Source organism: Macrotis lagotis, chromosome 1 (assembly GCF_037893015.1).
Source record: "Macrotis lagotis isolate mMagLag1 chromosome 1, bilby.v1.9.chrom.fasta, whole genome shotgun sequence".
Taxonomy (NCBI): domain Eukaryota; kingdom Metazoa; phylum Chordata; class Mammalia; order Peramelemorphia; family Peramelidae; genus Macrotis; species Macrotis lagotis.
In genome coordinates this window covers 440,844,143-440,872,083 of record NC_133658.1, presented here as the reverse complement: position 1 = coordinate 440,872,083, position 27,941 = coordinate 440,844,143, and the positions used below count along the sequence as shown (strand labels likewise).

Sequence of the window (27,941 nt, the reverse complement as noted above, 5' to 3'; positions counted from 1 at the left end):
AGAGTCAAGCCTTACAACCATCAGAATCATAAAGGGTGGCATTCAAGTATCATTTTAAACAGATATAATCACCAGACTTATCCTTTGTTCTCTTGTTGATTGACTGTCCTCAAAACTAATCTGAGAGATTTTTTTGGCCTTTGCCTAGAGGTATAATTCAATAGTAGTGAGATACAATCATCTGTTGCAAAAAAAAAATAAGATACATGTAAGAATTAATGAGAATTAAAATCTTAGTATTTGGTAGGGTTTACTAACATTTAGATAATTGCATGAGATTATTGTTTATTTCTTTTCTTTCCCCAATCCCCATCCTCATTATATAACATTTGCCCTCTGGGCATAGAGGTCTTGATTGTCAATCTTCCCTCTCCATCTATAAAGCACACTCTTTTTTTTTTAAGATTTTTTTGAGTTTTACAATTCTACTCCCAATCTTACTTCCCTCCCCCACCCCACCCCCCTCGGAAAGCAATCTGTCAGTCTTTATTTTGTTTCCATGTTGTACTTTGATCCAAATTAAGTGTGATGAGAGAGAAATCACATCCTTAAGGAAGAAACAAAAAATATAAGAGATAACAAGATCAGGCAATAAGATATCAGTTTATTTTTCTAAATTAAAGGGAATAGTCCTTGAAATTTGTTCAAACTCCACAGCTCTTTATCTGTATACAAATGGTATTCTCCATTGCAGACAGCCCAAAATTGTCCCTGATTGTTGCACTGATGGAATGAGCAAGTCCATCAAGGTTGAACATCACCCCCATGTTGCTGATAGGGTGTACAATGTTTTTCTGGTTCTGCTCATCTCACTCAGCATCAGTTCATGCAAATCCCTCCAGGCTTCCCTGAATTCCCATCCCTCCTGGTTCCTAATAGAACAATAGTATTCCATGACATACATATAGCACAGTTTGCTAAGCCATTCCCCAATTGAAGGACATTTACTTGATTTCCAATTCTTTGCCACTACAAACAGGTCTGCTATGAATATTTTTGTACAAGTGATGTTTTTTACCTTTTTCATCATCTCTTCAGGCTATAGACCCAGTAGTGATATTGCTGGATGAAAGGGTATGCTCAATTTTTGTTGCCCTTTGGGCATAGTTCCAAATTTCTCTCCAGAAAGGTTGGATGAGTTCACAGCTCCACCAACAGTGTAATGGTGTCCCAGATTTCCCACAACCCTTCCAACAATGATCATTATCCTTTCTGGTCATATTGGCCAGTCTGAGAGGTGTGAGGTGGTACCTCAGAGAAGCTTTGATTTGTATTTCTCTAATAATTAATGATTTAGAGCAATTTTTCATATGGCTTTAGATTGCTTTGATCTCCTCATCTGTAAATTGCCTTTGCATATCCTTTGACCATTTGTCAATTGGGGAATGGCTTGTTGTTTTAAAAATATGACTCAGTTCTCTGTATATTTTAGAAATGAGTCCTTAGTCAGAATCATTAGTTGTAAAGACTGTTTCCTGGGGCAGCTAGGTGGCGTAATGGATAAAGCACCGGCCTTGGAGTCAGGAGTACCTGGGTTCAAATCCGGTCTCAGACACTTAATAATTACTTAGCTGTGTGGCTTTGGGCAAGCCACTTAACCCCATTTACCTTGCAAAAACCTAAAAAAAAAAAAGACTGTTTCCCAATTTACTACATATCTTTTGATCTTGGTTACAGTGGTTTTATCTGTGCAAAAGCTTTTTAATTTAATGTAATCGAAATCATCTAGATTGTTTTTGGTGATGTTCTCCATCTCTTCCTTAGTCATAAACTGCTTCCCTTTCCATAGATCTTCATCTTCTAATTTGCTTATAGTATTTTTTTTATGTCTAAATCCTGTAACCATTTGGATCTTATCTTAGTAAAGAGTGTTTAAGTGTTAGTCTAATCTAAGTTTCTTCTTTACTAACTTCCAATTTTCCCTGCAGTTTTTATCGAAGAGAGAGTTTTTATCCCAATAGCTGGACTCTTTGTGTTTATCAAACAGCAGATCACTGTAATCGCCTCCTGCTTTTGCACCTAGTCTATTCCACTGGTCCACCAAGCCCCCTTTTATAAAGCACACTCTTAAGGACATCTTCTAAGGAAGCTAGTGTTCACTTTTGAATTTGAGAACTTTCAAATTTGGCATTATCTATAAGGTAATCACCAAGTCTGAGAAAACACAACATTGGTATCTTTCTTCTCAGTCTTTGTGTAAGCACATGACTATCTCTGCACAAACCCTTATCATTGCCTCAGCTTCTTATACGGGGCTAAGTCTGTCCTCAGACCTGTGCCCATAAAAGGAAATAAAACTGCAGATGATAGAAAGTATTCAAGGTCTGTTAACCATAGACCCAGTTGGGGAAGCACATAAAATTCTTAAGATGTTTTTCCAGTAAGTCTTCAATAGTTGTTTGAGAAAAAAATAGAGACAGAAATAAATCTCATACAAACATACATACATACATACATATACCAGAACAAGGATCTGCTTGACTATGATTTCTGCTTGAAAGGAACATGCATAGAATATTGCATTGTAACCTGGTATTAACTGAAAATTAGTATCTAGTTGTGTTTCACAGTATTTTTCCTCCTAATGCAACAAAGACTTCAACTTAGTGTTTGTCTAGCTGTAATCATTGATCATAAACCATAGACATTCCAGTTGACTTTTTCCTATTTAACTCTATGCTCTATCACACCCTCTTGGCAGAGGATTATTTTTTAGTGACTTGGTTGTGATAATTCTATTTTGATTTTGAAAATCAGACTGTGAGTTAGCAACTTTTATTGAGTTCGTGCTTTTTAAAGAGTGAGTAGAATAGCAAAAAGACAAAGTTGGAATCTCTTATTTTTCCTAAAATTAAACTCTTCTTTCTTTTGATAGAAGGATTGTCCAAATATCTATTCATTGTCCTTACCTAAAGGTCTAGGTATTTATCCTTTTAGTACATCTTTATGTCAAGGATAAATTTATTACCATCAGTGAAGCTCAATTAAAAATTTTAAGAAAAAAATTTTGTTTTTCATATTTTTGAGTATCAGAATGCAAAAGTTATATTGTTTCACTGTCTTGAACTTTAATTGAGGGAAATTTCATTGACCACTCTTTGTTTCTCATGTCTGTTGGTGAAACCTGGTTCATTAGACTATTGTTTTGATGAAATATCACTCTCAAGCAATCCAAAGTGTTTTAGAAGTTTCACAAATAATTTATTGCTGATGTTATTATTGTAGTTATTTCAAAGTTTTCCACACCTTCCTACAAATTATCATATGTACAATCCTCTTGTGTTTTCCTTTCATGGTGGACCTCCAAATTTGAGGTCCAACTTCTTTGATATTAGGAATTTTTTCTTTATCTTTTTCCCTTCTCCTTCTCTACTCCCATTAAGAAGAACCATATTTCCGAAGAAGTAAGTGAGCTTCAGGACTTAGTGATGTTTATATCTGTCCATCTGCTTTCCTTATGCCACTTTTTTCTTTCTTGATATTAGCTCTGTCCAAAGATTTCTCAACTATAATTTCACCTGTATCTGTCCTACAAATTGGAATCAAAAATTCAGCAGAAGAAAATGAGCAATATTGCCATTTTGATGTTAAGATAGCCTAAGAATTTATGCATAAATATTTTTTGCTTTAAAAAGAATATACAAGGGGAGGCTAGGTGACATAGTGGATAAAGTACCGGCCTTGGAGTCAGGAGTACCTGGGTTCAAATCCAGTCTCAGGCACTTAATAATTACCTAGCTGTGTGGCCTTGGGCAAGCCACTTAACCTCATTTGCCTTGCAAAAAAAGAATATGCAAGGCAGAGAAGCCTGAGTCCCATAAAGGACTATTGACACAATCATATAATTCAGTTGTAATTTTTGAGTTGCTACTGTGGTTCTACAGATTAGATTTTTGAGAGATATTACTTGTCTCTGTTCACTCTTATGGATGAATGAATTTATGAATGAATGGTTGATTGATTCTTACCCTTCATTATCAAAGAAGACCAAAATGACATCACTATGTTTGAGACAAATTACAGTGTGTCCGAATGTGGCTGATCAGACACAATACAGTATAAGCTCAGAATGCTCTACAATGCACAGTCTGTGTGAATACCTAGGGTGAGTACCCTAAAGTTAGGTATGTCACATTTCCTTTGAACTGCTACAATTTTACTAGCAATTTAAAATTTATAAATACATTGCTAAATGTTTTTTGAATTGTTAAATGCTTTATCATAATTCTGATCTTTTCCATTTACATTTCTGGTTTCTTCCACTACCACCCCTGACCCAAACACCATCCTTTTCAGTGTTTCTGCTTTTTGCCCAGGAGTTCTAGGCTCACCTAAAGCTGACACAAATTCAAGTTTCAAAATTGACCTCGAAGCCAAGATTTAGAAGACTCCTTAGGGACTACATTCTCCAAGAGATACACCTGAAAAAAAAAAAGAATTATTTTTGCAACATGCCTAATAAATAAAATAAAATAAAGCCATTGCTTCCAGACCTCAAATGAGTAGAAATATTCTTTCCCAAGGCAACTCATTCCACTTTTAGTTAACTCTAATTTTTTAGGAAATTGTTCCTCCCATGAAGTTTAAATTTGCTTCTCTGTGACTTCTACCTATTGTTTCTTGTTCTCCCCTTCATGACCAAACAGAAAAAGTCTTACCTCCTCTTCCAAATGAGAACCCTTTAAATACTTGAAGGAAGCCATCATACTTCCTTCTGTGTCTTTTCTAGTGGTCCATCCCAATTGCTGGTCTTTAATTGGAATGGACTCAAGGCACCTCACCATCCTATTTGTCCTCCTCTGAATACACATAAGTGCCTCAAAGGTACTATCATTCTTCCAGTATCTCAGTTCATAATATCATTGTCATTTTTAACTCCTCATGCTCTCTCATCCCACATAACCAAATAGTTACCAAATATTATATTTTCTATTTAAGACATCCCTTGAATCTGTTCTATAAGTAAAACTCTCTACTCACAGAATCACTACTTTAATTGAAATCATCACCATCTCTCATCTAGATTGTTGTAATTACCTCTTAATTGGTCCCCTTGCTTCAAATCTTTCCCTACTACTGTCCATACATCACACAGCTACCAAAGTGATTTTTCTTTAATATAATATCTGACCATGTTTTTCCCCTTTTCATTAAATTCCATTGGCTTCCTAATATATCTTTGATCAGAAAATTCTATTTGGCTTTTAAATACCTTCACAATAAAAGTCCCAGCATATTTTTCCAATTTGATTATATATATTATCCATCTTTCTATCCTTTTTTTAGCACTAAAATGACTTTCTGTTTCTTCATACATGCTATTCCCATCTCCCATCTTAGGACTTGAAACGCACTCCCTCTTCTGTTCCTAGAATCCTTTGTTTCTTTCAAGATAATTCAAACAGCACGCCCTTCATGAAGCCTTTCCTGATTCCCTCCTGGGTGGTTGGGGTTGGGGTGGGGTGGCAGGGGGAAAGAGAGAAGGAATTCTCTAACAACCTTGTATTTATTTTGTATTGTTATTTATATAATTATATGTGACTTTGTTTTCTTCTCTAATAAAATGTGTGCTTTGCAGGAATAGGGATTTTTTTAATAATCTTTTTATCCCCAGTACCTAGTAAAGTGCTTAGCACATTTAATAAATACATGTTAATAAATTAATTTAAAATAGATCCCAGTCTATGGAAGTTCCTTCTTCTTCTTCCAAACTTAAAATGCATTGATGTCATGCCATTCCCTTCTCTGGTGACCCTTCTCACCAAAGTCAACACCTCAGTATGTAACCATGATCCCATCCCTTCTTGTTTTTTACCCTTATAACCAGCCTCTCTCTAATTTTCAATCCTTCCCCATCTTGGGGTTCCTTTCCTAATACTTGCAAACATGTTCATGTCTTTTGCTTCATTAAAATTATGGGGGGTATTCTCATTAGTCTACCATTCTTTCAAGCTGTGCTCTTGTAGATATCTCCTTTCATATACCAATTCAAAGAAAAAACTATCTACGTTTACTGTCTTTACTCTTTTTCTCAGTCTTCCATTACAGTTGACTTCTCACCTCATCTTTATCTAATTTATAAATAATCTCTTAATGCTGAACTACTCTAGAAGGGAGAACAAAGAAGGGAGACCTTGGACAAATTGGACATTAACTCACTCATTTACTCATGGCAGATATATGCACTGATGGATTTAATGAATAAAGACTGAAATATCAGTTAACATTTATATTTGACCCCAGGGAGACTAATCATTTTCTAAATGCTATATATAGAATCAGGAAGACCTGATTTCAAATACTACCACAGACATTTACTATGACCCTGGGCAAGTCATCTTGTCTGCCTGTCTCTTTCATCTTGTAAATGGGGATAATAATAGCCCGTTTTCCAGAATTGTTGTCAGGATCAGATGATACTTACTACCCTCTCTTCCTTGATACTGTTTTCTCTCTTTTTGTGACATTTTTCTCTCTTGACTTTTCTCCTGCTAATCTGTTATGGCCTCAATTCCTTTTCTTAGTTCAATAGCCCTACTCTTAATTGGATCTGATGCTCTATCCTATAGAGATCCTCCTTTCTATATAATCTCTTAAAGACCTCATCTTCCCCATGGGTTTATCATCTCTATGAAGATAACTCCCAAATCTCTTATCCTCTCTTTCATTGTCATCCTCTCTCCATTTAGCTCAGTTATATATTCCAATTACTTATTGAATGTTTCAAACTTAATGTCACAGGTTACCTGACTAGTGCAGTAACCTCCCATTTGGACTTTCTGCCTCTTATCTCTCCCCACTCCAGCCAGCTGCCAAATGATTTTCTGTAGTATATGTCAGACCATTTCATTCCATTGCTTCCTAATATCCCTAGGATTAAAGATAATCTCCTCTGTTTCATTTTCAAAGCCCTTTGCAACCTCTCCCATCCTACCCTTCCAAACTTTGTGTGTTTGTGTGTGTGTGTGTGTGTGTGTGTACGTACATACCCCCTTCCTACACTCTGTGGTTTGACCAAACTGACCTCACCCTAACTGGTATCTCACACATGGTCCTTCCTTTCCAGTCTCTGTACCTTTATAACTGTTTTCCCCAATGTCAGAAATCTCTTTTTAAATTCCTTATTTCTTTCAAAACTGCTCAATATGAAGCTTTCTGTGGTCCATTCCCCCATCCACAACTCCCCCAATTTCTAGTGCCTTTCCTCCCAAAACATATTACCTCGTCTTTAATTAATTATATATGGCTCCCCTGTGACAAAATGTAAATTTCTTGAGGGCAGGAATTATTGCATTTTTTTTAATTTTTGTATTCTCATCACCTAGCATAGTGCTTAACTACTTAGAAGGTTTTAAATTAATACTTATTGATTGGTTGCTAATAATATTTATATTGACCAGATAGGTTACTGCTGATAAGTTTCTCTCTCTCTCATTGCTGGCAGTTGAATGCTGAAGAAAGAATTCCAAACCAGCACTTGTACCTTTTGCATTTACTTGCTGCATGCTTTATAGACAGATTGTTTTCTGGATGTAATTTGAAATCAAGTACTAACTACCTATATTTTCCTTGCTCTTAGCCCTGATGAAGAATCTTCCCAAAAGTTCATTCCCTTTGTTGGGGTGAGTATTTCTTTGACGCAATTGGAGTTAAGTATATTTCCCAAGATGGTTGTAACCAAACTGCCGAGATTTTCTTTTTTTTTTTAATTTTTATTTATTTAAAGCAGTGGGGGTTAAGTGACTTGCCCAAGGTCACACATCTAGGGAATTATTAAGAGTCTGAGGTCGAATTTGTACTCAGGTCCTCCTGAATCCAGGGTCAGAGCTCTATCTATTGCCCCAATTAGCTGCCCCTGAGATTTTCACTACAGTCAAATAGCCCCATTTTGAACAAAGGACTTACATGTAAATCACTAAAGCTTAAAAACTCTTTTTTCCTTACTTCAGCAGCCTCTGGCACTGGTTTTGATTGGTCCCTTTGATTTCTATTCACAGTAGGAAATTAAAGTGTAAAAGCATTAATTACTGATTTTTTTTTGAGACTAGATTTCCTTATCTCTCCTAGACTAGAAGTGCATTGACTACTCACAGGGCTACTCTCAAAACAGAGTTTGTAAAGCATTAACCTGTTCCATTTTTCTAACTAAGGCTAATTCACCCTTCCTTAAATAACTTCTTGACAAAATTATCACAAGCACCCACTTACCTTCACTTCTACTATGTAATTCAGCAATCCTGAACTCAAGTGATCCGCCAGCTTCAGCCTCCCCATCAACAGAGACTAGGCATATATTATCATTATTGACCTCAAACTATTATTTCATATGTCCATAGGGTATTCACCTCAAGAAACAAATGAGAGGCAGCTAGATGGCGCAGTGGATAAAGCACCAGCCCTGGAGTCAGGAGTACCTAGGTTCAAATCCGGTCTCAGACATTTAATAATTACCTAGCTGTGTGACCTTGGGCAAGCCACTTAACTCCATTTGCCTTGCAAAAACCTAAAAAAAAAAAAAAGAAAGAAAAGAAAAAAAGAAACAAATAAGAGGCTAAACTTGTCTTTTTAATTAAAAGCGTCTTTTTGGTTGTTTTTGTTCTTGGTGAGGCAATGGCTTTAAAGAATTTGCCCAAGGTCACACAGCTAATGTCTGAGGCCGAATTTGTCTGAGTCCTCCTAACTCCAGAGCCAGTGCTCTATCCACTGCCACCACCTAAATGCCCCTAAACCTGTCTTTTTAATTAAACTTTCTTTTTCAAGAGTTTAATTTTATTTTTCATGATTATAGATTAAAATCATAATTATATACATATGTAAATGTATGTGATTTGTTGCTTAAAATATTTGATTACCAGATCAATTACTGCTGATAAATTTCTCTCATTGCTAAGATGGAATGCTGGAGATGAAATAAAAAATTTATACATGCTTATAAATACATATTAATTCATATATGTGTGTGTATGTACATGTCCATATATTGATATTTGCATGGCATGTGAACACAATTTATTTTTAGGACCCAAAAAGTTTAGGTTTTTAAAAAATTCTTGGTGTAGAATTGTTGTAATTCTTTCCTATTTTCAAGAATTTAAAATAATCAATCAAGGAGGTATGTTTTCTCTCTTTACCATAAATCTTTTAAGACATTTTCAAATCCTATTTTATGAAGACTATTTCACCCTTCAAAAAAATTACTGCTTTGTAATGGTTTCCAGAATATTGAATAGAAAAGGTTTTCACAATTCAGATCCTAGTGTGGTCTCTTGAAACTATGGGAATTAATGATCCTGCTGCTTTGAGGAAAACAAAACAAGGTCTTATAGAAAATAATATCATTATATAATAATCAGTATATGCTAAAAATATGGCCAAAATTCCTCTGGACCTTAGGCTCCTCATCTGCAAAGAGCAGATTATATTTAATGCTCTTCTAGTTATAATAATTCCAAGATTTTATCATTCCATTTTCTCTTGATAGCATTCAGGTGGATTTAACTTTGTGAGATTTGCCAAAATGTAAAAGGGGATTGTGGCTCTGAACAATATTCCCTTATCTTTTTTTTTCCACTCCTTCTGTTTTTTTGCTTATAATTTCCAGTGCTCTGGTTTCTTTTTCTAATACAGATTTTACTGGTCATGATCTGATTTTTAATCATTTGGTTAATTTCATGAAGCCTTCACTCTGTAAAGTTTACTCTGTAAACTATATTGGATTCCCTAATGTTTTTAGTTAAATTCACTTGTGTGTTAATATTTTTACATTGAGTTTTATTGAGTAGGAGATGACAATATTAGCAAACATTTATATAGAACTTGAAGATTTGCAAAGTGCTTTTTACTTGTTGAATATTTCAACAAGCATTTATGAAATACCTGCAGTGTCCCAGAATAGAATCAGACCAGGATATATGGAAAATCAGCCTCATGTTTAGGAAGACTTATTAACTGTAAGATACCCCCTGGGCAAGTTACTTAACCTCGAAGTGGCTCAAGCAACTCTCTGATAGTTAAGTTTCATGAGCCTTGCTGATTGCCATCAGCATAGAGAATATCCTCAGGTCCAATCCATTTGCCAAACATTATTTTTAAGTAGTCAAAGCAGAGTCATGAAATATATGGATTAAACTGGGAAAATATCAAGACATTTATGAATATAACTACTTAAATAATATTACTACTACTAGTATTACTTAGTATTAGAATAGTGACTAGCAGGGACCTTTAGTCAGTCTTAGAAATTTTATCATACTGCCTAAGAAATTGAAATTTAACAAACTTTTTCTGACTTGGTATAATATAAGACCAAATCCCACTTGCCCAAGTGTTCCCAAGGCTTATGATTTGGCCCATATATCAGTCAAGTTTTTGACTTGCCCTTGTAATCCTAGCCATGTGAAGAATACAAAAGTTGCAGATCTGAGTCTTGCTTTTATGGTTCAGTGAGATAGATATAAAATATTTCATTACCTAGGCAGACCTCACATCAGTGGTGTCAGACTCAAAATGTAAATGGATCATTTTGGGCCATTTAGTAACTTAGAAAATCACAAATTCACATTATCTCTGTTGTAGTGTACTTTTATTTTGTTAAGTATTTTCCAATTATATTTTAGTTTGGTTTAGGCCCCACTTCAGGGTCCTGGAACCAGACACCTGAGTGGTATATATAACTTAAGATACAGAGTAACAATACACCTGGGACTGTCTAGTAGCCAGGTGTAACTTTTTAATACTGCTTCCTATATGGAGGCATAATCTTCTATGGAAAGCAGTGAAACCTCAAACTAACACCAGTGCTATGACATTCTCCAGTGCTTTTTTAGATTCAAGCCCATTGTTATATATTTTTGTAACTCATTAGTTATACAATTGCTTTCTAGGTGGTGAAGGTTGGAATAGTAGAACAATCTTCAGCAGCATCAGGTAAACTGATTCATATATACATATATACATATATATATATATGTATATATATAATTTCTTGCTTCTGCTAAAATGAAGGTTTTATGATATATAATTTTATTCCTAATGTCTCAGGGTCTCTGGTTCTTGGTCAGGTCCTATAGAACTAAAAGCAAACCTAAGTACACAGTCATTGTATATTTGTGGTGAGATTGGAAATCTTGAATCTTGTTCCTTTTCTTTCCAAGAAATACCAACTCATTCTTTTGGAAGAAAGGAATGTCTTGTTTAGTTTTATAGCTCAGTGGAGCTATTAGCAATACTTTTTAGTTCTGTTCCCATCCATCCTTCCCCCTACTCTCCACTCCCCAAGGATATGAAACTAAGCACAATTACTCATTCAGAATTTCATCTTATTCTTTCATGATTCCTAAGATCAGAACTAGCATTTATTTTCAGTTAAATTAAACAAATATATGTATATGATGAATGCAAAGCATTAAATAAGTTTAGATAAGAGTCCTAGCACTCACGTAATACAGTCGGGGGGGGGGCAGAAAAAAGAAAGATAACTATAATATATAATAATATGAGACAAGTTAATTAGAGAAGAGCAAAGTGCTCCATTAAGTATTTAACGCTGGGGGCAGCCAGGTGGTGAAGTGGATAGCACCAGCCCTGGAGTCTGGAGGACCTGAGTTCAACTCCAACTTCACCCACTTAGTAATTGCCTAGCTATGTGACCTTCTGTAAATCGCTTAACCCTATTTCCTTGTAAAAATAAACAAAAAAAAAGTATTTAACTCTGGGCAAGGTCTGGAGGAATCAAGTTGTAATCTACTTTGAAAAAAAGTTTAAGTGGAAGCACATAAAAGCATTTTGATTTTTCCAGCGTATACCTAAAATTAATGACAAAATTAGGTATCATAATCCTCAAGGACATCCCTTTACTTTCACCGTCCGGGAGATAGGTTTAAAGACTCAAAGAATATTGACCTTTAACTATCTTCTCTAGCTGGAAGGTAAGTTCTTGTCCTGCCTTGAATAGAGGTAAAATTCCAGAATGATAATAAGTTATGGTCTGGCTGATTATATAATTCCTTCTCTTTTAAAGGTGATTCAGATGATGCAGCTCCCTCTAGTTCAAGTATTCTTTCCTCCACCCCACCTTCAATGTCTCCTGCTGCAAAGGAAGCCTCACCTACCCCTCCCTCCTCTCCATCTGTGACAGGCAGCTTTTCTTCCCCCAGGTAAATCAATCCACTAATATTCTCCCCTCAGGAGAAATGCACCAAAATAAAGAAAAAGTAGGCATTGGGTTGTGGCTAAGCACTAATAATCACCTCTTTTACTGACTTTCTTTCCTAAGCTGGTACGTACTCCAATAAAATCAAGGCCTCTCAAAGTTTGGAAGTTATAATGCTCTATAGATTCTTGGTTTGGTTCATTATAATTTCAAATAAAGCTTCTAGTTTGTACTTCTCTTTTTAATCTGCTTTATTTAAAAATAATTTTGTTTTCAGTATATTGTATCATCACAAAAACAGGATGCATTTTAAGAAAGACCTATCTCATCAGTACTAAGTTTTGAATTAGATTTTGTCCCTTGGCTTAACTAAGAATAATACTTCAAGAAAGGTATAAACTGGAAAGTTGTGAGATCTGTGTCAAAACGGTGAAAAGTCTTTGTTGCTATGCCTCCTCAGAGTCAGAAGCAGTGTTTTCAGCATTTTTCTATTACAAATAGAAATGTTGTGAATATTTTTATATTCATGGGTCTTGTTAATTATCACTCCCTTTGCATAATTCTAAATTGTTTTCTACAATGGTACTTTTCTTCTATATTCCTTCACTAGCTTTCTCCAGATCATCTATTCAACTTTCATGTTCTCAAGTATCTAGGCTAATTAAAGATAAACTTAGTCCGCAGTCTGAGAATCAAAAATCTAAAATAGAATTAATCCAGTGAAGAAACATAGACAAAACCATACACATACATGTTCCCTCAGAATACTGAAGATAAATCCATAAAGTTTTTCTGTGGCATCGAGAAACAAAATATTCTGAATAATAGGTTCTTTGGGGTAAAAGAAGTGTTGTTCTTTTCTTCTGTGAAAGGGCCAAAGTCAAGGATGTTCTATCACAAGGTGGAAAAATCTGCTAGCACAAACAAACTAGATATGACTCAGTTATGTAAGTGTAGAAAAGCAGTGCTTATTACCCTTTAGTAGTTAGTTTGATAACAAACAAATCAAATGCATTGAACACACTTTGACAAAGGTCTCATACAAGTTCAAAATTCAAGGTAATGTGTCTTCTGGATGACATTGGCCAAGAACAGGGTTCTGCTGGAGCCAATTTGAACTAGCTTGCATTTCAATAAAACTACACCACAGATATCAGCTACTGCTCCAAATCAGGGCTTGATTTACTGTTTTCTGAATTGTCTTGACTTAAGAAAGTGTTAATATTACAGTGATAAAAACTATTAAATTAGAGCAAAGACTTGCCATATTCAAATATTTGAAGAATTATTATGGAGAAAAATATCTTTCTCCCAGCAGCAAAAAATAGAACTAAAGCCAGCAGAAATATAGGGACCTAGATTTCAATTTAATATAAAGGCAAACTTTCTAAAAATTAAAGGTGTCTAAAGTAGAATGGTCTCCCTGAAGAGAGGAAGATTTTCAGATGGAAATTCGATAACTATCTATGTTGAGGATATTGTGGCAGAAATTCTTTCAAAACTACCATCTATGTTGAGGATATTGTGGCAGGAATTCTTTCAAAACTTAAACTAAATGACCGCTAATCTCTCATTCAGCTCTGAGATTAAGATTCCATGAAAACAAGTCTAAGAAATCAAGTATTAACAATTGACAGAAAGTTAGAGAAATTGGAAAAATTAGAGAAATTGAATGTCAGAGCAGAAATACCATAGATTTAGAGCTGAAAGGAATCTTAGGGGGTCAGAGAGGTTAAATGAAGAAAAGTACCGTTGTAGAGAACAATTTAGGATTATGCAAAGGGAGTTATAATTAACAAGACCCATGAATACCAAAATATTCACAACATTTCTATTTGTAATAGAAAAATGCTGGAAACAAGCTACCTAGTGACTTAATAATGATAGAATAAATTGTGGTATATTATTGTAATGAAATAGTATTGCATTGTAAGGTATAATTATGAGGATTTATATAAGCCAGAGATTTGTATGAAGTATTTCAGAGTAAAGAAAGTAGATCTAAAACAATATACATAGTGTATACAACAATATAAAGTTAATTTTAACTAGTGGCATCATGCAGGTGCAAACCAGTGTTCAAATCAAATTGTAGTAGTACATATGCTTCTTTTCTCTTAACAGATGATAAAGTATAAGATTGGAAAATGAACTATGCTATAGATTAAATTCAACAAACATTAAGTGCTTATTATGTGCAAGGCACTATATTAGATATTCCAAATAGAAAGATAGAAATAAAATTGTTTCTGTTTTTAAGGAGCTTATATTCTATTAAGAGCATATATCAAATAAATATTCAACAAGGGAAATTGAGGAGAAAAGAGTACTAACTACTGTGGGGTCATATATGAGTAATTTAGAACTGGGATTTGTATTTAGTGCATTTAGAAATAGAATAGCTTGTGCAAATAGAATGTTGTATTTGGGATGAGATAGCAATCCTACACTAATTTCCTAATGCATGGAGTGGTAGACACATAAAGTTACTCATCCTGGGCTCCTTCATCTTCTCGCCAGGTATAAGATCTCATGACCTAAGTTTATTTCATTCCTTCCTTCTAAATGACATGCCTTACTCAATATTGACCCAACTAAAATAGCAATAAAATTCCAAGTTGAAGCATGAGGGCAGTCTTACTATTTTCTTATCTAACCTGCTCTAGTAGCAAGAAGGAAAGGTCACTCAGTATATAAAATCTTTGTCCTGCTAATTTTTCCCCCTTTATACCAGTTATCCAGGATTCATCATTTGCCCCAAGAACCAGAAGTTGGAGCCTTTGAGCAACTATGCTAAGAGAATCATTAATTAGGGTTCCTTCCACCATCTGTAGGAGAGGTAGTGAGTGTCTGAATTTCCCTTTATATACTTATAATAAATCTGTCCTATTACTACTTACTGTGAGTAGTTTGTGTTTCTTCCTCTCATAGAATCCCTAAACTCACTAATATACCCATATAACTTTTTAAATTAAATATTATTTAATTAAATATTTTGTTTATTTTTCCAGCTACATGAAATGGTAGTTTTCAAGTCATTTTCTTGCATAGTTTTGAGTTTTACATTTTTCTTCTTCCTTAGTCCTCTTTGGAACATAGGGCTGTTGAAGTATAGTAGTATGAAATAAGGGTAGAAGATAAGTATGAGGTAGATTGTGGGGTACCATAAATTTGAAACTAAAGATTTAGTATGTTATATCAGCAATTTTCAAATTGTGGTTCACAAGACCTCAGAAGGTTAAAACTATTGTTTTGGTTAATTTTTATTTATTTAAGGCAATTATTAAGTGTCTGAGGCCGCATTTGAACTCAGGTCCTCCTGAGGGCCAGTGCATTATCTACTGCACCACCTAAAACTATTTTCAAATGATACTTACCTGTCATTTCCTTATTAAAATACTTCTCACTTTTCCAAGTATCTTCAGATACTTCAACCAAAACAATATATCACAACAGATTGAATGCAGAAGTAAATATTAGCATCCAACGGCCAGGCATTTGAGATGTCTGCAAAAAAGAAATTTGTAAAAATATGCCTTACCTTTCTCACTAATTTTTTTTTGTTTTGAAAAAGTTACTCTTCGTGAAAAATGTTATGTTAATATGTAATGGTTTATTATTGTTATTAATGAATTAATAAAGATTTTAAAATTTATCAGTTTTAATTTTGGTAAATATTAAAATAAGCCACATAAACAAAAACTTGTTAAGGTCATTAATAATTTGTAAGAATATAAAGGAATTCTAAGACCAAAAAGTGAGAATCACTAATTTTTTTTTAATCAAATATTTTATTTATTTTTCCAACTACATGGAATGGTGGTTTTCAAATCATTTTTTTTTGCATGGTTTTGAGTTTTACATTTTTATTCCTTCTTATCTTCCCTCCCCCCCTCCTCTGACAGAAAGCAATCCAAAATAGACCATATATGTATAGTCATGATAAACATAGATCCATGTTAGTTATATTGTGTGAAAAGAATCAAATTAAAATGGAGAAAAACATAGAGAAGAAAGCAATACTTAAGGCAGCTTTTTAAAAATTGAAGATAGGAAATATTGGTCTGCATTTAAATTTGACATATCCTTCTCTGGATATGAATGATATTTTCCTTCACAAGTCTTTTAGAATTATCTTTGATAATTATACTGTTAAAATGAATAAATTCATCATAGTAGATCATCACCTAATGTTGCTTTTGGTGTGTATAATGTTCTTCTGGTTCTGCCTACTTCACTCAGTATCAGTAATAGTATTCCATCAAATTCATATACCATAGTTTGTTCAGTCATTCCCCAACTGATAGGTATCCTCTCAATTTCCAATTCTTTGCCACTACAGAAAGTTTCTATAAATATTTTTGCATATGTGAGACTTTTTTACCCTTTTTTCATGACCTCTTTGGAATATAGATCCAGTAGTGGTATTACTAGATCAAAGGGTATGTGTGCATCATTTTATTGTCTCATGGGTGTAATTCTAAATTGCTCTCCAGAAAGGTTGGATCAAAGAACAACTGTTTAATACTATTGACAAACCACTAAAAAAATTTTGACCAGAGTTTTGATATGGTCATTACTTTATAAAGTTTATTTTGCAAACTTCATGGAAAGGACAAAAATAATGAATAGAAAGAAAAAAGAAAGCATTTACTAAACTCCTAATCTATGTCAGGTCCTGTGCTAAGTATTGCTTGTTTTGTTTTGTTTTGAAAATTTTAAAAGAGAGTCTATATACTTATCTCAGTTATAGAAGGAAAATAAATTTGTTATCTATTAAACAAGTAGAAGAAATGATTAATGACATAAAAATGTCAAGTGACTGTAGAAAAGAAAAATATTTTCAAGATAAAAATAGCATACCAGGAATGATAACTATAGCACAAAACTACATTCCTGATGGATAAATGATTAAAGGATATGAAAAGACTGTTTTACAAAGAGGGAACAGAAATTGGATATTATTGAAAACATACTTGGTCTCACTAATTGTCAAAGAAATACAATATAAAATATCTTTAAGATATCACTCATCTAAATGACAAAATTTGTTAAATAAATTAATGCAATGCTGTGAGGTCTGCTAAAATCTCAAACTGAGAGAATCTGTTTATAAAGTACTCTTATTCTCGTCTTTCAAAAGTCACTCCTTGGGGTAGCTAGGTGGCATAGTGGATTAGAGCACCTGCTCTGGAGTCAGGAGGACCCGAGTTCAAATTCAGCTTCAGAAATTTAATAATTACCTAGCTGTGTGACCTTGGGCAAATCACTTAACCCCATTGCCTTACAAAAACAAAAGTTACTCCTTAACTCAACAATTCCATTATTAGGAATGTAGCATTCTAAAAAATATGTTTTCTAGAAAGAAAACATTCTAAAAATAATAATTATATGTTTAAAGATATTTGTGTTAGCATTGGTTATCATTGCCAAAAAGAATGACTATAAAGAATAGGAAAAGAATGAATAGAAAGGACTGAAATGTCCTGCAGTCAAAGTATTTTTTGTATATTCATGTGGTAAAACTTCATGTAGTGCCCCTTCTGAGGTACCCTCACTCAATTTGCATTTGTAGGTGAGATAGTTAAGATAATGAGTAATCCAGGTACCCTGTGCATTTGCATTCATAAAATTTTATATCATGCACTCCCACCTATGAATTTACCAGTTAGCCAGAGAAAACAATAGCATAGAGCAAATAATTACTGAAATAATTTACAATAGAAAATTTCTCTCTCCTATAAATGTTGAGAATACTTTCCCACATTCACATCAGCTGGGAGAAATAGCAAGTACAGAGATTGTGGATGAGGAGCCTACATGAGAACAACTCAAACTTAGACAAGTCAATAGCATTCCAGAACCCCTGATGTTCTCTCATAATGAGCCTGATGGAAGAACAAAATCTCTTGCCTAACTGGTCCTGCTTTCTACATTGCCCCACTAACTGGCCATAGACTGATAATACTGCTGCACTCAGGAGCCAGAGCACTTATCTGAGGATTTCCAGGAATCTTCACCATGTCTTGCTTCCTCCTCTGAGACTTACCCATTTCCCAAGAAGCAGAATCCCAGTATAGCTACCAAGTTCTTTTTCCTTAATTTTCTTCACTAGAAAAATGGGCACCAAGAAAATGGGAAAAGATAGCATATTAAAAATTTGGATTCAGCATTATTTTGCTTTCAGTGAAAGATACACACAAAGTAGAATTTGTTATGTAAATTCATTATGTAAAATGTAAAATTTATTATGTAAAAATAGGATAGTAATAATCATGATCTCAAAGTTAAAATTAAAGCTAAAATAAATTTAATTAAAAATAGGGAAATCAAACTATATGTCAGCTATATTAATATTGTTTTAGACTATTTCAAATAGCTATAAGGTTGAAATATTGCTGAGGTGTAGGAAATAATAAGCTGGTGAATTTAGGAAAATATGGAAAGCTTTGAAACTGTGAAGGAAGATGGCTATCCTTCAGAGAAACAGAGGACAAGGTAAAATCCTCTTACAAGTATTCCTATGCATGTATCTGTACTATATATATATCATGATGATGATGATGTTTGTCCTTCATTCTTGAAGACGACAGTGCTTAGTATTGCATTTATTTGTATTATATTGTACTATATGATACAAATAATGAAATAAAATAAAATGTAATGCATCCAGGCCATCTCCTTCATATCTGGCCACTGGACCCAGATTACTCTGGATGAGAAAATGAGACTGATGATTTAGCACAGCATCCTTTCACTCAAATCCAATTTACTTGCTTTTCATATGATTATAGATATAGATATATCTACATATCTACCTCTTGATATGATTACAGATATCTATGTATATATGTGTATGTATGTATATACTAATACATATGTGTGTATATATGTATATATGTGTGTGTATGTCCAACCCTTTCATTTTAAGGAATAATTTTAAGGATAAGGAAAACAGCGTCCAGAAAGATCAAGTGACTTCTCCAGAGTCACAAAACTAGTAAAGTCTGTGAAAAAGAATTTAAACCTAGGTCTTCTTGAGTCCAAGTCAAGTCTTCTGTCTGCTTAAGCCATGCCTTCTCATAAATTTAATTAAGGACTCCCCCTGATCTGCATCAGTTTCAATGCATTGATCACTTACCTGCATTGATTGATGATGGTCTGTTAAGAACACTATGGAAGAGTTCAGCCCATCTCTAGGTTCATGTCTCTATTGTTAATCAATGTGAATCCATCAGCATTGAGTAGTTAAGGTACTCCAACACAGCACCTCATCACACTGTCTTCTGTTTATTTAAATGCAATAAAACTTTCTGGATGCACCCTCATAGCAAACATTGACATCTATTTAATTATGCAATTGTAAGAAGAGACAGAAAGGATGCAAGAGTGACAAAGATAATATGTGGTATATAGTGCTAGACTGATCACAGATATCCTCTCATACATTTTCACATTTAACCAAAGTGGTGACCCCAAGGCAGAATTAATACTAAAAGAATTGTCAAGATATTAGAGTGTCTCTCTGAGTGGGAACAGCATGTTACTAACTTGGAGGGAAACCTGAGCTAGCACACAGTTAGAAGTTGGCAATAGTGGAGCAGAAAAAGACTGGGCAGCTTTCAGAGATCTGGTGTATAGCACTGCATTTGCTCATCTGGGCTAGAACACTTTACAAACACCAAGACTGGTTTGATAAAAATGAAAAGGAAATACAGAAGCTGCTGAATGAAAAAACAAGAATTCCACAAGGTTTACCAGAAGAATAGTACATCCATTTCTAAGAAGGCAGCACTTAATTCCACTGAAAGTAAAGTTCAAGCAAAACTTAGAGAAATGCAGGACTCTTAGCTCAGTAAGAATGCAGCTGAAATTCAATGTTATGCAGACAAACTAAAATGTTTTTATGATACCCTGAAGGCTATCTTAATCCAATAAAGGAAGACTGGATGTAATTATACACACAATGATTTTATTATAGTATTACACTAATCTGAAAAGAAAGAGAAAGAAAAGGGAGATAATGATTTAAGAGGAAGACCAGAAATAGGTAAAGGGAATAGTCTTAACCAAAATAGCAAATATTGCAAGGGAAAATGTGAAGATTAAAAGGAAAGAAGAACTGTGATAAGAAGAGTAAGCTGCAATAGTGAATAAATAGACCTAGATCACTTAGATCACATCAGACTTCCTCATTTCTACCACTTTTTTGTTAAAAGGAAGGTGGGGGAGGGAAGTACAAGAGGAGAGTATAGAGGAAAATGCACAATTAACAATCACAACTGAATGAAAATAGAAAAACTCATCCACAAAAATAGAAAAGGGTAACAAGATGGATTAGAAAAAATAATCCAAAAAGATGTTTCAAATACACTTGAAACAGATAAAAGTTGATATAGAGTTTGCTGGGGTGGGGAGCAAAAATCTATCATGCTTCAGCTGTACCAAAGAAAAAGAAGTAGTATCCAGCATGATTTTAGTTAAAGCTGTATTAAATATATACAAGATTAAAAGATAAGCTGGAGGGGCGGCTATGTGGTGCAGTGGATAGAGCACCAGCCTTGGAGTCAGGAGTACCTGAGTTCAAATCTGGCTTCAGACACTCAATTACCTAGCTGTGTGGCCTTGGGCAAGTCACTTAACCCCATTGCCTTGCAAAAACCTAAAAAAAAAAAAAGATAAGCTGGGAAGTTTTATGTTTAAAGGTATCAGATAATAAATTAGTATCAATACTTAATAAATATATAGCCAGTAGCATAGTATCTAAATACTTATATTAAATTGGAGGAAGAAATAGATAGTAAGCAAATATATTAAGTGACCTTTTTAAACCTAGAGAAATCTAACCAACGGATAAATAAAAAGTTAAGAACCTGAATTTCACTTTAGAAAAATTAGAAATGGTAGACCCTTGATAATTATGAAAGAATAGAAAGAAAATTTGCTTAATGTTCACTCTATACAGTACCATTACAAAAGTATAGAAAAGCCAGATCTACTAAGCATATAATTTCCTCATCATAATGCAAAAATCATATACAATGAAGAAAATTTAAAGAGTTAAAAAAAAAGCAATTGGAAGCTAAATAACAACTCTAAAAATTTTGTATCTTCAAATTCTTTCATCAATAAATAAAAGAACAAATCAATGAATTGGGCAGCCAACTAAAACTGAGTAAAAAATCCCCACCTAAATAACAAAGTAGAAATTCTGAAAATTAAAAAGTATTAATAAAACTGAAAGCAAAAATACCTAGGTTATATGGCATAAAGAGGTTATCCCCCCAAGAATTCAAGAATGAATCATTGTCCATCTCTAAAAAGATAAATGTAATTGTCCTGTGACAATCACAGAAATATTTCTCTTTTAGTCTCTTTTTAGTCTTATTTAAAAAACAAAATGAACTAGGAGTTATTTTCTTAATAACTTGTTTTAAATCTTGTTTAAAAGAGAAAAAAACAAAATTGCTTATATCACAAAACAAAAAGAACTTAAAGCATCTGAAAAGGAAGTAAAGGAAATTATCAAAAACTACCTAATGATGTGCTAGCAAAAATAATAAATTGGAGGAAATTAATGAATATTTAAAATAGTTAGATTAACAAAAAGAGGATGAAGGGAGACAGGAAAGAATCAATATATGAGTGAACTCCCGAAGAAAAAACCCCAGGGCTACAATGGATTCATAAGTGAATTTTATCAGACATTAGAAGAACTATTCCAATAAATTATTTGCAGTAGTAAGAAAAACAAGACTGTCCTATGCCAAAGAACTCAATACCTAAAGTAGGGAGAGACAAAGCAGAGAAAGAAAACTACAAACCAATATCCCTAATGAACACTGATGCAAAAATGTTAAATGTTAGGAAGTAGGTTAAAATAGCATAGTTGATTATATACTATAATAAAGTTGCATTTATACCCTAAATGCTTGTTGGTTAAGCATATAGAAGATTATAAAAAGCAGAAATTATATTAATGTAAATAACAAAATTCCATTCACAGAGGCTAAAAAGACTTCTCAAAATTTTTTTTCTTTTTTTTTTGTTAGGTTATTGTAAGGCAAATGGGGTTAAGTGGCTTGCCTGAGGCCACACAGCTAGGTTATTATTAAGTGTCTGAGACCAGATTTGAGCCCAGGTACTCCTGACTCCAGGGCTGGTGCTTTATCCACTGTGCCACCTAGCTGCCCCCGACTTATTAAAATTTAATCATGTTTTTATTTTTTTTTAATTGAGAAATCATAGCAATAAATGGATCTTTTCTTAATATGGTAATTAATACAATTCTAAATTCAAGAGCAAAATTTTTTTAAAAAGTAAAATGAGATGGGCACCTGAAAGTCCAAGCTGGCAGTAGTGCCAGAGCCCCAGTCCAGATTGAACTACAGAATTTTAGAGCAAGAGCTGGAAGATGCTGCAGAAGTCATCACTTTGATTTTCCAGAGGAGACAACTAAGAACTTGAGAGAGGCAGTGATTTCCTCAAGCCCCCTCCAGAAATGGAATGCCAGATTCCTTATGATGATTACCCAGTAATCCTTTGCAACCCTACAAGAATCCCCCAGCCTGCATTCCTCCTCATGAGAGGGTCTACCATCCAGACTACAACAATGAATTGACCCAGTTCCTGCCTTGGACCATCATACCAAAGAAGCCCCCAGGAGCTCAGTTGGGATTTAACATCCATGGGGAAAGGCCTCCCAGCTGGGTATCTTCATCTCCAAGGTGATTCCTGATTTAGATGCCCATGAACAGGACTCTCAAGAAGATCAGGTCCTAGCTGTGAATGAAGTGGATTTCCAAGATACTGAGCACAGCAAGGCTGTGGAGATCCTGAAGCCATTCCCAGAGATCAGCGAATTAGTCCACTTCTTCCCCTACAGTTACCATCTCCAGGAGAGGACTGTGCATTGGGTAGGCCCTGCTCCTTCCCCTGCATGTAGACTGCCTGGCTAATTTAAGAAGCACCTGAGAAATCCTGCACTGAGCCAGATCTTGGCCTGTAATGCCCTGGACTAACCTGAACTTGGCTTCATTTTCTGGGTGGCCTTCAGGCCTAATAAAGGCAAGGGAACCTTTTGAGGGTCAATCCCTTTCTGTGCCAGTATTGATCTGAGATAAGGAGCCCAATGGAAGCCTCATTTCACTCTCATCCTCCCCACCCCAAGCAAAATAAAAGAAAAATCTGGGGAGGGGGTGTAAAATGAAATGAAGAAACAACATATAATGGAGAAAAAGTTATAGTCCTTTCTAATAAAAGTGAAGTTCATATAAAGGAAGAAAAGATAAAAAATATCAAGGATAATAATGAAAAAAGTGGATAGAAAGTGATGGGTGAAATGAATCTATCACTAACTCTTCACAAAGTACCATATAATTCACAGTTCATCATTGTACAATAGTGGTTACTGTGCACAATGTTCTCCTGGTACTGCTTTCTTCACTTTGCATCAATTCATGTAAGTCTTTACATGTTTTTGTGAAATCAATATGCTTGTCTTTTCTTATGGCCCAATAGCATTCCATCACCACATATACCACATATTCCATATACCACAACTTGTTCAGCCACTCCCCTATTGATGGGCATGCCCTTAACTTCAATTTTTTGCCACCATGAAAAGCTGCTATAAATATTTTTGTACTTATAAGTCTTTTTCCTTTTTAAAAAAATCTTTTTTGAGAAACAGACTTAGTAGTTGCTGGCCAAAGGGTTTTTATATCCCTTTGGGCATTGTTTCAAATTGCTCTCTAGGTTGATTGGATCAGTTTACAACTTGAACAGTGAAGTTTTCTTACTTCAACATTTGTCATTTTCCTTTTCTGTCATATTAGCCAATCCAGTTGGAGTAGGTAGCATGTCAGAATTCTTATCAATAATGAATTAGGACATTTTTTAATACGATTTTAGATGGCTTTAATTTTATAACCTGAAAATAGGCAATTTTCTTAGGTGCTTAAGCAGTCAACAACAAGCACATGAAAGAAAACTTGATACCATCAATAATTAGAGAAATGTAAATTAAAGCAGCTCAGAGACTTTATCTTTATGTCCATCAGATTGGCAAAGATTTTTAAAAAAGGAAAATGGCATGATGCAGGAACTGTGGGAAACATTGATGATGGACTTATTAATTGGTCTAGGCATTCTGGAAAATAATTTGTAGCTATGCCCTAAAAATGTATACCTTTTGACCCAGATGTACTACTTCTACTATTTTAATATTCCAAAGAAATAAAAAAGAAAAGCATTTATATGAAGAAATATATTTGTAATGACTTTTATGTGGTAGCCAAAATTCAGAGATTAGTGGGGTGTCCTGTTGGAGAATGGCTAAATAAATTAGTCTATTAACAGAACAGAATTAATTATTTTTGCCATGATAATAACAAAATGAACAATTTCAGAGGAAAACAGGAAGACTTCAGCTGATGCAAAGTAAGAATAACTAAGATAATATTTTATATAAAAATTACATTATAACAACTTTGAATATGGGCGGCTAGGTAGTGTAGCGGATAAGGCACCAGCCTTGGAGTTAGGAGTACCTGGGTTCAAATCCGGTCTCAGACACTTAATAATGACCTAGCTGTGTGGCCTTGGGCAAGCCATTTAACCCCATTTGCCTTGCAAAAACCTAAAAAAAAAAAAAAACTTTGAATAACTTTGGAATTTTGATCAATTCAGTGATAAATAAATCCATAAAAAAATGAAGATAAAATACACCACTTCTTTACCTCTTGACAAAGATGTGATAAACTTAAAACCCTAAAAGAGACATAGATTGTTTTGTTCACGATTAATTAGGGAATTTCTTTTGCCAGATAATCAGCAATTTATTTTTCAGGGTTATTATTATTTTTTTTTTTTGTTTTCTCATTGTGAGGGAGATGTGCACTGGGGAAGGATTAAATTAATTTAAAAAAAAGGACTTATAAACTCTAACCAAGTCTCAGCTTGGAAAAATGGACTATTTATCAAAGGTATGCTTATTATCTAATGTGATAAGGTATTAAAGAATTAAAGAACATGTTAAAAAATAAATGAAGAGAAGAATTAGGGTATGCATTTATGTAGAATTATTCATATAAAACATTATTTAATGAAAAAATAAATTATATATCCACATTAAATTATAATATTAGCCACATTTTCAAGAATTAAAATGTCTTAAGATGTTACTAGAAAAAATATGTTGACTAGTTTATAAAGCTTAAATGATTAAAATTATTATAAGTGATATTTGGTCAGCTATTAAAAGTTGGAAATATGGTAAAGTAACTAGCTTCTTTTCCCCTTCCCTTTTCTAGTCAGAGTGCTGGTGTTGAATTAATGGGGCTACAAGTAGATTACTGGATTGCTGCTCAGCCCGTTGAAAAAAAGAAGGACGCAGAAAAGAAAGATCCTTCCTCTGCCAAAAACACACTGAAATGCACTTTCCGGTCTCTCCAGGTTAGCAGGCTTCCTAGTAGTGGTGAGACGGTAGCCACTCCAACAATGTCTATGACTGTTGTAACAAAGGAGAAAAACAAAAAAGGTAAGAAGGCAATCATGAACTAGGTGTGTCTTATATACCACTGCAGGCCCTGGATCTGTCTTAAGACATGGGACATTGTTAGAGATCTCCCTCTAAGTACTATTCCATTCCATTCTAATTGATTCTATTCCCCCTTCTCAATAAAAACATTCTCAAACCATTCTTTTTCCCATTATACTATGATCTCATATACCCAAACATACTTCCACTTGTCATATAGATGACTTAACCACCAATATCTCTGTTCTTCTCAGAAATTCTCAATATTATCACCCATCTTCTCCATCCCTACTATCTCAGGTCATCACAATACTAAAAATGTCTTCCTTTGCCCCTTCCTACCTAACCAACTAACATGTCATCTCCTCCTTTGTATAACTTCTTATATAACCTGGCTTCTCCATGTTTTCACCACTTGGTCTCTTCTTCTGGCTTCTCCTTCCACTGATTCCTACTTATTTCTAAATCCATTCTTATATTTCATCCTTATCCTTTACAGCATTTGGCACTATTTGCTACACCTCCTTCTAGATACTCTTGTCTTTTTCTCTTTCTCTCAGTTCTTCTCCTAATATCATGTTAGCAGAAATGATTCCCCAAAAGAGATCTTTTTGCCCTATTTCCTTCCTCTCCTCTTCTCTTTCCTCTTTTCTTCTCTTAAAGTCAGCGAGCACTTAAGTGCCTCTTATGTGCTAGGCACTGTGTTAAGCACTGATGATAAAAAAAAAAAATAAAAGTCCCTGCTGTTATCAAATTCAAAGTCTTCTTGTTTCAACATCCACTCCATATCCCCAGTCCCAACTTCTGTTCTAAGCTTCAGACTCACATTTCAGTCAAATCAATATGACCACTATACCATAAATTCCTTGAAAACCTCTTGTGGCACAGTAGATGGAGCATTGGGTCTGGATTCAGGAAGACCTTAGTCCAGTCCTACTTAAATAACTTCTGACTCTGGGTGACTAATTTAATAACTCCTATCCCTCAGTTTCCTCTCTTCTATACAATCAGAATAATAATAATCACATCTGCCTTCACAGGTAAAGATAAAATATGCCTGACATGGTAGTTATCACATATATGTATATATATATCCTATATACATACATATGATATGTATGTATATGCTCAATGTAAATGCTAACTACTATTGTTATTAAATTAGGATTTTTCTGGTTTTTATCTTTGTATTCTCAGTACCTAGCACAGTGCTAGCACATATTAGGTGATAAATAAATACTAGTTGAATGAATGAATGAATGTACCAGACTGAGCTCATTATCATTTCCCCTGATCCTTTGGCTCTTAATTTTGTCTCTCATGTTAAAAAACAATACTATTGGGGGCTGTTAGGTGGTGCAGTGGATGGAGTACCAGCCCTGGAGTCAGGAGTAGCTGAGTTCAAATGTGGTCTCAGACACTTAATAATTACCTAGCTGTGTGATCTTGGGCAAGTCACTTAATGCCATTGCTTTAAATAAAAACAAATTAAGAAAACAATAGTATTCCCTTTGACTTTTCCCTTTTCTTCACATCTTAATGTCCTTTCTACCTTAACATTTTTGCAAACCTTGCAAGCCATATGTATTATTTACTAAAATCTGCTGATCCTTGGCCCAAAATAGCTCTTATTTATGTTCTTTTGTCATTTTAATACAAACTGTCTTTACTACCTACATGGGATATTGCAATAGCCTCTTCCATTATTTGTACACTGTCATCCCCCTGTCATTTTACTACTAGATTTACATTGTTTCTGTAGATCTAGTCATTGCACAGAATTCTTCATTGAGTCCCTGTTACCTGCAGTCCAAAGTCCTTTGCCTAAGTTTCAAGCTTTATCGGAGATACAATTTTATGTAGATCTTTCTCATACTTCTTTTTTTCTACATATATTATGTTAGGGACAGCTCAGTTGCATAGTGGATAGAGCACCAACCCTGGAGGTCACAGGACCTAGGGTCAAATCCAGCTTCAGACACTTGACATGTTCTATCTGTGTGACCTTGAGCAAGTCACTTTACCCTGATTACCTTGCCACTTGACTCAAGTGACTCTGGAGGATAAAGTGAGGCTGGTGACGTAGCATAGACCCCCCCCCCCCCCACTCAAATCCAATTCATGTGATTGTCAACAGCATCACTTCCCTGATGTCTTGGTCTTCTTCCAAAAGAATATTACTTTAGCCAAATTGAACTTCTTGACATTGCCCAAGTATACCCTGTTCTTTTCTAATCTTTTGACTTAGCT

The 27,941-nt window shown here is 34.4% G+C and overlaps 1 protein-coding gene and 1 pseudogene across 5 annotated transcripts in view; both read left to right on the top strand.

Annotated features, from left to right (window-relative positions):
* The window catches only part of PACS2 (phosphofurin acidic cluster sorting protein 2), a 342,997-nt gene that overhangs the window by 299,361 nt on the left and 15,695 nt on the right, over positions 1-27,941 (top strand). For all 5 annotated transcript variants that reach the window (XM_074213318.1, XM_074213320.1, XM_074213321.1 and 2 more), the window contains 4 exons: positions 7,580-7,622; positions 10,884-10,926; positions 12,020-12,155; positions 25,465-25,691. In XM_074213318.1, coding sequence (XP_074069419.1) covers positions 7,580-7,622; positions 10,884-10,926; positions 12,020-12,155; positions 25,465-25,691 — 449 coding nt within the window. The remainder of the gene's footprint in view (positions 1-7,579; positions 7,623-10,883; positions 10,927-12,019; positions 12,156-25,464; positions 25,692-27,941) is intronic.
* LOC141506500 (PDZ domain-containing protein 11 pseudogene) lies at positions 12,162-25,458 on the top strand (annotated as a pseudogene).